Below are 11,660 nucleotides of genomic sequence, written 5' to 3' on the forward strand. Positions count from 1 at the left end.
TAAGAGTGTCAAATAACAAGATTAAGTGTCTACAGCAGTGCTACTGGCTATGTGATGCTATATTGAAGCACAGCAGTGCTATGAGCTGGATGTTAACATCAGCATGCCAACATGCTCACAGTGACGATCCTAACATGCTGATGTGAAGGAGGTAATATTAACAAGGGTTGCCATCGTAGCTAAACCTGTTTGCATAACTAGCATTTGCTATCACTAAACACAAATTCACAGATTCGCCCTCTGAGGACCATGAATGTACAAATTTGGTGCCAATCCACCAAATGGTTGTTGAGATATTTCAATATAGAATAAAGAGGTGGACTGAGTGACACAGCAGCCCTCGAGCTATGCTGCCAGCATGACTTTGCGTGGTGCATCGTTTGCAGAAACTTACTCTGAAAAAACAAACTCCAGATTTAGAGATTGTGTGTTGCTTGTTTTTAACATACCCAGAATATACAGGACATCTGAGCTTTAATTATGTAGTTCTTTGCTTTAGTGATGTGTTAGTGCTATTTGTTCTGTCCCCTCTGTTCTTGGACAAATGATGTAGTTTTCAAGCAGCACACCATCATAACCGTGAGAAGGTTTCTCTTTTCCTTTTCCTCACTGCTCCAAGCAGCATTAGGAGAACTGAAACATTCTTTAATGATGGTGGACTAAATCGATTTTGAGGTCACATGAGGGCAGAGGATGAAGAAGATACAAGAGAAGAGAGCAGGGATATACGGCAGCCTTTCCACTCAAACTGAAGCTGCTCACTCAGAGGGTATATTCAAAGAATGAAACCATGTATTTGCTAAGTAACATAGAACCATTTAATGATAAAACATTTGCATTAAGCATTCAAACATGTACAGTCCATTGGTACAATTATTGACAAAACATATACCAACAACAGCAGCCACTGTCACAACCAACATGGGACACGCATGGCACACCTTGTTTCACCTGCCAACCTCCCACCTGGCAATGTGCTCTGCAGCTGTGAAATACACACAAACACACAAATTATAGAAACAATGCAAATAGGTGCAATTAAAATGTTGAGCTAAAAATCAATCACCAGTTAAGTGAGTTTAAAAAATGCAGTTTGTGCCTTATATCCCAGTAATCCTTCAATTCGACTGTGAACAAACTGTTAATAATGTAAAACATGACCTTATAATAACATAAGAGACATGAAACTGTAGAGTCATTTGCATGCTAAAGAAAATAAATGCACACACACACACACGCACACACACACACACACACACACACACACACACACACATACGCACTGCCAGTGCTCTGGAGAACCATAGCTTGGTGTGTGCCTCAGGCTGTGTGATATCCACTTATCATTTTATTACCAATTAACAAAACACAGCGATGAAGGGAAGAAATCACTCTGATGGGATGGAGGGATCAGTATGCTTTTAATCAGATGAATTTATGCATTTCACTCTGTTGCTTCTGTGTTTATCTTATTTAGAGAGGAAAGGTGGAAAAATAATTGACTGAGGAACACTCACACACGCTTAGCTTTGTTAATGACCTCTATACTACTGTAGCTTTACTGCTGCTCATATACGACCCTCGAGTCCTGTTCTACACTGACACAAACTACAAAGATGGAGATATTAAGAGGTTTTCAAAAAGCAGGTTGTAAAAATGTGGTCCTCCCAACGTTTACCACATTCAGAGCAGATCACTGTGTCAGCTGCGAGTGATCAATACCAGCACCAGCCACTTGCAAAGACACAATCATGTGGGCAAAACTAAACATCTGCCACCATCTCATTCCTTACGATCAATGTAAGTGGTATGTGTGTGTCTAAACACTGCAGGCCTTTGTGGAGCTGACGTATATTGATTGTTCAAAGGCTCTTGACGGTGAGCACTCAGTGCCATTGATTTAGACTGAGTGCCACGTTTAAATGTGTGGTAGTAATGTTGTGCTGACATTGTTCATGGACACAGTGGATTAGCATTTCACCCTGCTGTGATTATCAGTGACAGAGGCTGTGAAAGACCTTGTGCTAATTGTCTGGACACTGTAGAGCACAGCAGGTGGAGGGGGAAAAAAAGTAAAGAACAGCCAATATTTTCAGAAAACAGCCCTTCTACTACCCAAACAAATACAAAATGTTGTAAAACTCCATAGGTAACTTTTTGAAATATTAATTATATTAGTAATTATTACAGACTCAATCAAGTCAGTCTGCTTAAGTTGCTTCAGTTCTGCTGAACTGACCAGATTTTAGCCACTTTTAGCTCACTGTTTTAGTTTTCTGGCCTTCACATTTATTTTATGAGTCTGTCTTATCACTCTCATAAAAAAAAATAAAACCTAAAACAACCCTTTCCGGTAAACATCAAAATATTTCTCTGGGGTCTCGGTGAACCGGTGCACTCCCTTGTGTCGGGGTTAAGCACGAACCACATTATGGTACCCCTGGTATTCTCTCTAACGTCACCAGTAATAAAGGCATAATACTCAATAGAATACTCAAAAATATGATGCGCACATGGATGTGTGAATATTAGGCTCGAATCATGCTGTAATATAATAACTTGAGAAGCAACATCAAGCTTGTGTTTTGGTCTATCAGAATGGCCTCACATGATAGTTAAGAGGCTGCTGGAGTCACTCAGAATCACACTTACTGAGGAACAGGCTTGATGTCGTGACATTACTGTAACACAAAAATAGACATAAAAAGGCAGGAAGCCTTTCCTCGTGCCGTCTCTCCTGGAATGGCCAGTCACCACCATCTCCACCAATCACACACCGCCAACGAAAATGGAGGTCTTTGGTGTGTTTTTGCATCCACAGACAAGTTTGAGGAGACATACAAGAGGACAAACGAGTCTCCCTTGCACATCATCCGTGGACGTGCTGCTGCATTTCAAGAAATGCAGCCAGATCGCATTTATAGGGTGACACAGTGACTCAGTGATGAGCAGTGCAACCTCTTACCCGGAAGGTCCACCAGATTAATAGAAAACCTTCACCCTCTCAACACTTTGATCCCCCCTCTCCCAGAAGGAGCCTTACCATGCAGGCAAATGTATCGGTTCTGTGTTTTGCAGCGCTGGTCGTTCCAGTTAAAAGCACTTGATGCCTGCAGCTCGACGCAGTTTCCAAAGCTAGACAGAGAAAGAGGAGGAGGAAGTCGTTCTTATTTTTTGACCTGCTGATTAAAAAAGTTTACTGTAAAGAAAAAAATTTTGAACTTTTAAAGCAGTGGACGCTGTTGTCTTGCTTATAATAATTCATTCATTCAGATTCAAATATGGAAATGATATTTAATTTATAAAGGACTGTATGACTAAAACTAAAAGATACTGCAGATAGATAGATAGATAGATAGATAGAACGGAGGAGCCACGGAAAGAGAGAGACATCTAGTGGTCAGGGTGAATATTGCAGTCGTTCATTGGCTCGTCCTTATATAAAAACGAATATATAAATGTCATTTTAAGTGCTTTTTAAGTGGTCTCTTTTATGTCAGAGATAAAAACAGATGAAAGATCAAACTACAGCTCTCACACAATAACCTTCAAGTCATACATGTTATAGTCCCACAGGCAGACACATCTACATAACGATAAAGAAAAATCAAAGGCCTGAAGCCCCCAACACAAGTCATTTTCTATCTTTCAGCAAATTTCCACTGTATTTCAACTGTATCCTTTATTTGTTTGTTTGGTGTTTGCTTGGTTGTTAAGCTCCACTGCACTCTGCAGTAGCTAACGTCTGTTGGTAAATGTGTCTCTTACCCTTGGTTGTCAGGTTGCCCGAAGGCAAAGCTGCTGAATTGAGGGATCTCTCCTGTGTCCCACCGAAATGAGTCTTTCAGAGGCTTATATGTCAAACCTGTGGAGCGAAAATACTGCTGTTTTATCCACGCAGCCCCTCCACAACTTCCACCTGGCAGCACATCTGATCAGATGTCTGCCATCTAATCTGGTGCTGTCCAGTGTTGGAAAATGTATTTGCATGACAAAGAAGAAAAATTACCAATCCAGAAGTTTCGTGTCTCAAAGTCAGTGTTGGTGACTTCATTGCTTGTCTCCAGCAGACTGAGATAAAAGGCCAGGATGTCCTGAACCTTCTGATTGTGGATGTGAGCTAGAATACCTCCTTGTTCCTGGTGGGTTAAACAAAAGAAAAGGCCACACTGAAAGCACAATCAAAGTCCTTATATAGAGGTTTCTATGATGAACTGTGGCTGGAGAGCTTGTCCCACTCTCTCTGTGGGCAACACACACCTGTCTCTCACCTGACAGTGATTCTTGGCTCCATAGTAGGTGTCAGCTTCTGAAGACACCATGAAACAATCACCATCTATCGTCACGTCACAGTTCTGAAAGGGAAACTGCACTTTCTCTGTTGAGACACAAACCACCAAAAACATGCTGAAAATGAGCAGTAATGATACGGAGCATCAGGTTCAGTGAACAGACTTAAATATATTGTAATCTTTTAAGCCAGTGTAATTGGAAATGTGGATGAAATATGCAGAATTATGTCCTGGGAAATTAAAACCAAATCAATTTACGGGAAAATAATTTTGCATCTTGAAGATATGAGTGCACAGGAATACACTGAGACAATTTACACTCGGTAATTAAAGGTATAGAACTGCGCCTTCCACTTGATATACACTGTAGCTACACATCAGCTTTTCATCATGTCACCAGACTCGACACCCCTCACAATAAATGCAGAATGTAACTGGAACCAGATGGATTTTCTCAGCATGTGTGCGTCTGTGCATGCTTTTCAATTTTAAACCAATCTGTGTCTCCGAGTACAAATTGCTGAGGTGCATGAAAACACAAAGAACCATATACTAAACCACAGTGCACTTGCCTGCACACTCAGCACCACCATAGCCAACATCACACAAGCAGGAGCATTCTTCTTCTTTGAAACGACCGTGCACACACTGCACGCTGCATCGTACTGAAAAACAGACCCACAGCGCAGTGAAATACGCCTCTCCACTGTGAATATCAAGATGCTAAGACATAATGAGGCTTGATCCCGGTATGTATGTGAATGTGCTGATGAGCGGTACCCTGGCAGAGGCGTCCAGTGAAGCCGGGGTCACACTTGCACTTGCAGGATGAGACATTAAGATGACCGTGCTGACCACAGCTCATCCGGCACGGATTCCTTGGGATCTCTGTTAACAAATGTGAATGCACACCAACAAACACACGCACACACAAACAAGCAAAATGAATGTCTGGAAATTGTACATCTGATCATTTTTAAAGAGCTGTCAACATCACTGCAGCACAGGTGTGATTCCATTTGAGTGATATCAACAGAATACATTCAAAAATTCATACAATACATATTTACACACACACACACACACACACACACACACATATAGATAGATAGATAGATAGATAGATAGATAGATAGATAGATAGATAGATAGATAGAGGTACTGCGTATATGTATATAGTCTTACCACATAATCCACCTACATGGTCCCACAGTCTGAAGCAGCCCGACATGGAGGAGGTGCAGAGAGAGCAGTATAACCCCGTCTTATAGGGCATCACCAGCTGACCATTCACCTCCCAGTTACCCCTGCAGCGACACAAATATACACTGCAAACCACACACACTTGCTGGAAAAATGTATTGATACAAACTGGATTGTCCTGGTTTCAATCTGAGTATCAATTGAAAAATATTAAATAGCCATCTTTGCTTTTTTCGGGTGAATTTAACTTCTTCTCTCTTTTTCTTTTTCGGGGTGGAGGCGTGTAATTGTTACCCAGGGAAGTATGCACAGACAAATGTCTCCCAGAGGTCTCGCTCTCTCAGACAGAGGTGGCTGGCACAGCCCACATGGCTCGAAGTGGCCCACACCAGCTACACAACAACAGAAGGTTCAGACACACAGCATCAGCACGTCCACAGGAAGAACTCTGACATGTCTGTAAACGTACGACTCCACGTGAACATACAGTGACGACAGTTCGTATCTGCTGGTTAATACCTGAGTATAGTGTAGACAAGTAGCGTTCTCTCTACATTTCCCACTTAAGTAGAGAAAATCTTTTCCCTCCTCGAACCAAGAGTCAATGACGTCAGAAAACGAGGTGACACCGTAGGCAGAAAGATGTGTGTTCCAGCCAATGTGACTGGAGGATGAGGAGTGCTGAGGGGGGTCGTCTGCGTGACACAATGCTGCCCTCTCCTTTGCAAGTAACGCCAACTTGTCACCCCACTCCTATAAAGACAATTTAACGTCATTGCACATCTTGAATATTTAGCAATTATTTACACGTATTTTTACCTTCTCTGGCAGGGTCTTATATGCACACGGGAGATGCTAACCAGCACTAGTCACAAGAAGCTAATGTTAAATTACTTTACTTTCCCTTTAGTTTTCAGTATTGGGGTCCAACAAACCTCAATTCCTTTTCTTTTTGTCTGTTTATTTTAGATTTTTTTTGCAAACTGATACAAATGAAGGAATTCTGAAGCCATTTAATTCTACATGTAAAATGAAAAAATAATTGTCAATTACATCAATAATTACGAACACGAATTTTTCATCACAAACTCATTTAATTATCAAAATATGTTATTGGGGTCTGTTAGGCTTGAAGCTGCACTTTTAACCCGAGATAAAGCTCATATTGTAGTTTGCATAACACTGATTAAAACTGGATGAAAGAAAAACCCTTTGGCGTGAAGGTCATTCCTCATAGTACCTAAGTGATTTTCTTAACCCACTTAATCCTCTTCAGGGATCAGTGCCAGTCGTGCAGCGGGCAGCAGGCAGGGAGACACCTTGGGCAAGCTGCCAGCCCACGTCAGGGCCGGCAGACACAGACTGACACTCATTGTGTGCTACACTGGTGTAAACACTTCACTTAGTGGTGCATTTTCCAAGATTTGCAGCAGCTGATTCAAGTAAACAACTGGTTTCCACACAAACTTTCCACAATCACTCTGCCACATTTGCTGTAGTGCAAACATCACTTCAAGTTCTCTCACTACTAAGTTAGCTAAACTCCACTGATTGCAAAAAATATGAAACTCTGCATAAATTCATAGATTCAAGCTTTGTATACTGCAGTCAGGGATTCTGGGGCTAATGTGATTGTCATTACTACTTATAAACCCTTAATAAACTGGGCTATATTTGAAAGTGGTATACCGAAAGAAGCAAATATTCACAACCATTTTCTGATCTTAAGTGACAATTCCCTCTTTTCTCAGAACATTCAGGGCATCCTGCTCATATTTTCTGTCACATTTCAGTCTGTGCCGTCTATTAAAGACAGAATCTCCAAATAAGAATTTGGGACAAAGACATCAGAGGGACGACACTGATGTGTGATGGAGGAAGGTCGAGCCCCCTTGAGTTCATTGTTCATCTGCTCTCTGATGTCAGCCCGCCTGAGCCATCGGCTCACACTTTGATGTCACCAGAGGGGTATAAGGTCACCGGGCAATATTTCATCTAAGTGGGCGGTGGGATTTCAACGTCTGTGAAATCTCTCTCTAGGACAGATTTGTGTTCATGCTCTGGTTTGCCTTTGTTGTGCCACCGTTAACAACTGCTATGTTATTGTATACAGAATTAGCTAAATTAATGAAATTAACATTAAGTGCTGGTGTCCGAGAAGTTCTGAGAGAGATTAATAAAATATAATCTCACAAACAGAAGTTATGATTTACATTTCAAAAGTAAATACTTGAACTTCTGGCTCTGAGAGTGATGGCATGACCTCATTATAGTTCTTAGCCTCTTCAAGCTCAAAGAAAGCCTGAAGACAGGGCATTGGGTAAGAAAGGGAGGAGAATCATTCATCGCTAAAATATTGGTATTTTATCTCACCGTGAAGGCAAAGCCTAAAGGACTATATTATAATCACTTCAACGCAATCTCACCACAATGCTTACTGTGTGAGAAAAAAACCCTTATTCAGATATTCACAAACACAGCAGAAGCCTTGAGCCTTTTAACGTTTATCAGTAAAGCTCTTTAATATGCCTCTTCAGCTCGGCAAAGCTTCCTCTGAGGGTTTTCACAGGGAAATTACCTGTAATACCAGAGTTGTGAATGCAGAATGATTATCCACATCCTCTTTTTCTCATTACGGTCTTATCAGCTGAGAACAGTTCTCGGAGGCTGAAGAGCAGTCGAAGAAAGAGGCTCAGTCTGTATGGGTGGCTTTGATGATGTAATCTACGACAAAGCGACAGTTTGCCCTGGCACAAATCTCATATTAGGCCCGGAGGATATCTACTTCATTGTGACTTTCATAATCCATCATTACCTCTTGGTCATAATCACTTGCAGGCAGACAGTTGTGCAGATAAGCGCTGTACGGCTAAGCAATAGATGGAATAAGATAGGGACAGGATTTAGCCAGGGTGTTTAGGAGAAAGTGGGATTAGAAAAACCTGAGTCAAAAAATAATATTACGAATTGCTGCGCAGTCAGCAACACCTCACAGCGAGCCTTTACCTGTTTTTATCACTCACAGGTCTGCTTTTGTGCACAGCGTTTTAACAATGTGCGGTGATCAGCGGTAATAAGAGACAAACAAATTAGAAAATGTTGCCTAGGTTGATTCTTATTCAGCTAAAAAAAACAAACAAAAAGACTCACTGGTGTCATTTCATTACGTGACCCTCACAAGACTACACACAGCTAATTGATTTTGGCTCAGTTCTAACGTCCACACTATCACTCAGCCTGCAGCAGGACACAATAAATGGTGCACTAACTCCAGTATTTCACCCTGTTGAGACTATCAGCACTACAGAGGAAGACGGCTCAACTAAAAACCTCTTTTAATCCATGCCTTTGTTTAATGATTTCACTTTTGAAAGAAGACTATTTTTCAGCAAATGGTCACACTGTGAGACCTGTGGGCATTTTGTTGATTAAGTGCTTTGTGTGTGAGATTGTGCTTTCCCTGTGACTGTGCTGTGACCATCCCTGCTGTAGTTAGAAAAACAGTAAAGACCGAGCTCTGAACCAAGTTTCTGGACTGTTGTTCTCTGCTTCTCAGAGCTGTTGCCTCGCATGCAGATCAACACGTCAGAGCATCACGGACACCATCATCATTACGGTTTTTCTCTCTGCAGCTGCGAGGGCGAGAGTAACTCTTTCAAAGAGACAAATGTTTACTGCAGAGAAAGACTAAACTTTGGTGTGAAAATCAGCAGTGTGGACAGTGCACCACGTCCCTTTTTTTTTACAGGATGAACAATGTTAAAGTGCCTTAAACTCACATTCAGGCGACAGCATTCATACCATTCAAACACACACAGAAGAAACAGACAATGCATGCCACAAACCATTTTTTGCATGTTAGCTGCCATGGGTTGGACCCGGCTGCGCAGCCTATTGTGCTGGGCAACAATCTGCGAGCGCTCCTTCACCCCGAGCCCTGGAAGAAAACAGAAACGCTCATTTAGTATACCTCTTATGGCTGTCACTGTGGCAACAGAATGCAAATGTTTGGCGGGATGTTTGAGTGTGTGTGTGTGTGTGTGTGTGTGTGTGTGTGTGTGTGTGTGTGTGTGTGTGTTTGTGTCTGTCACAGCTTCACTCATAACTCAAGCCAAGGGTCAGTCAGGTTAAACACTCAAAACTCAAAACAATATTTTCACAATTTTTGTTATGATTGAGTGAACAAGCTTCCCTTAAAAGCAGATGTAAAATGTCTTAATCACCTGTTAATATACAAACACATCATACAATTGAAGGCTGTTTTACACATATATCACTAAAGTGCCCTTAATAATATCCTGGTAAGTAAAAATGTACAATAGAAAATAGGAGATGTTATAAATGTAAAGACAAGGTACAAACGCTTCAAGTGTCCTTTTATCTGCTTAGAATAACTACAACAGTTTATTTTAGGCTTATTTACTGCTTATAGACAAAAAGGTTAAAGTAAAGTCACCTTACTCTGTAATCTGGGAAGCCATGACTGAATCAGCCTCATATCACATTAAACTGGGCCTCGAATCCTTAAATCATTCATGTAAGACTGTGGATTAATAACGTTTAGCAATCACGCAAATGTACTTATTCTGCTCCTTAAATTACAAAATGATTTACACAATAAATTTACACATTACATCTGAGCCCATTTGACAAAAAAAAAAAAAAAAAAAAAAAAAAAAAGAGAGAGAGATCTAGCTCCGCAGTGATGGTCTAATAATTTGGTGTTTGGCGAATTACCATCCAAATGGCAGATTGTTAAGATGCTGCCAAACTTGTGTAGCACAGCGGTTAGTGACAGAATTGGGCTGTTGGTGCTTTGCCAGATGGATCTGGACAGCTCGGTGTCCACAGCTAAAGGACAGACACCTGATTCTGTCCTCCACCAGTAAACTGTTCTCTTTGACTTACTCGCTCTAACTTTTACACGAAGAGGAAAAATGTCTAGATTCTGTTTAGGAGTCTGAGTGAGTGCGAGCTGATGAAGTTCACCCTGCGCCACGAGGGCTCGTCCAGACAAGTGTCCCTCGTGGATACCTGTCTCGTGGACAAATTGAAGTGTTGTTTACCGGTGGAGGTGGACTTCAGCAGGTCCGGTGTGTCTCTGATAATCCGATGCGCGGAGATAAGGAGAGGCAGCAGAGACAAAACGGTGAACAGATCCAGACACCGGGACGCTGAGACGGACTCCATCGTGAACTCCTGAAGAGTCTCCAACATCAGCGGCCACTCTTATCCTGCCTCCATGAGCTTCTCCTCCCTCTTTCCACTTGAGCAGCTTTCACCTCGGGCTGCAGCGCATGCAGAGCACGTCCCTATTCAAAGAGTTCACTCTCCCTGCAGGGACTGTAGACCCACCGTAGAGTGTCGTTAACCTCTCATTATTCCATTAGATCAACAGGGTATTCCTCAAATCCTCTTTTTGAAAGTCATCCAAGCTACATGACGCATTTGACATCTGATGCCTTTTCTAACGCAAATGCCCCAAGCGATTCCTGCACGTTTTGCATTGGAGGTGGATGCGAACAGCATCCACATGGAGGTAGTGGTGGAAGGAGTATTCCGATCCTTTACTCAAGGAAAAGTAATAATACCACACTGTAAAAGTACTCTATGATAAGTCCTGCATTCAAGGCCTTAATTAAGTATGTAAGTATTCAGCGAAATGTCCGTAAAGTATCAAAGTAAAACTCAGTATGCAGTAAAATGATCCCTGTCAGTGCTTTACTTTCACATATGATGTTGGTGGATTCATACTACCACTTCATGTCCTGTTGAGTAGTTTAAGTTGCAGCAATGCATCATATGCTGTAGAATATATATCTCTGTCCCATCAGAACCACGTATCTCCAAAAAATCAACTTCTCATGACCCCAGAAAAAAAGCCCTGTTTCAGCTTAGTGTCAACGTGTTCTGCAGCTAAAGTTTTACTGTGACGATTCATTTAGTTTGAGAAGTAGGCAGATTTTGTCACTAATAAATTAACTGTTAATTAGTTTATTTAAAAAAAATCTATTTCAGAATCACCAAATTCACCAATTTGTCACACTAAAGAGTGTGACAAATTATAAGCTGAAACTAAAGAGTAACTAAAACTACCACGCAAATGTAGTGAAGTAAAAAGTCCAATATGTGGCTCTGAACTGCTGTGGAGAAGAAGTACAATGT

General features: G+C 41.4%; 1 protein-coding gene across 1 annotated transcript; it reads right to left on the reverse strand.

Moving 5' to 3' along the window:
- Positions 1–798: 798 nt before the first annotated feature.
- Positions 799–10,748, reverse strand: LOC143318753 (C-type lectin domain family 18 member A-like). Its single transcript, XM_076727235.1, has 12 exons — positions 10,562–10,748; positions 9,341–9,432; positions 6,015–6,248; positions 5,790–5,887; positions 5,478–5,599; positions 5,073–5,180; positions 4,865–4,957; positions 4,272–4,378; positions 4,010–4,139; positions 3,769–3,865; positions 3,044–3,135; positions 799–985 (listed from the first exon to the last, which is right to left on the reverse strand). Exons 1-12 carry the CDS (start codon positions 10,710–10,712, stop codon positions 948–950), a joined length of 1,362 nt encoding a protein of 453 aa, XP_076583350.1. The 5' UTR covers positions 10,713–10,748; the 3' UTR covers positions 799–947.
- Positions 10,749–11,660: the final 912 nt, after the last annotated feature.

This window comes from Chaetodon auriga, chromosome 1, assembly GCF_051107435.1.
Source record: "Chaetodon auriga isolate fChaAug3 chromosome 1, fChaAug3.hap1, whole genome shotgun sequence".
Lineage (NCBI taxonomy): Eukaryota > Metazoa > Chordata > Actinopteri > Chaetodontiformes > Chaetodontidae > Chaetodon > Chaetodon auriga.

Excerpts from the sequence above, each read along its gene's own strand:
- LOC143318753 (XM_076727235.1), bottom strand. The coding sequence starts at position 10,712 with ATGTTGGAGACTCTTCAGGAGTTCACGATGGAGTCCGTCTCAGCGTCC. Across the intron at positions 6,249-9,340 it reads CAGCTAACATGCAAAAAATG|GAGTGGGGTGACAAGTTGGC; the intron begins GTTTGTGGCATG and ends TTGTCTTTATAG. Across the intron at positions 4,140-4,271 it reads GAGCCAAGAATCACTGTCAG|GAACAAGGAGGTATTCTAGC; the intron begins GTGAGAGACAGG and ends TTAACCCACCAG.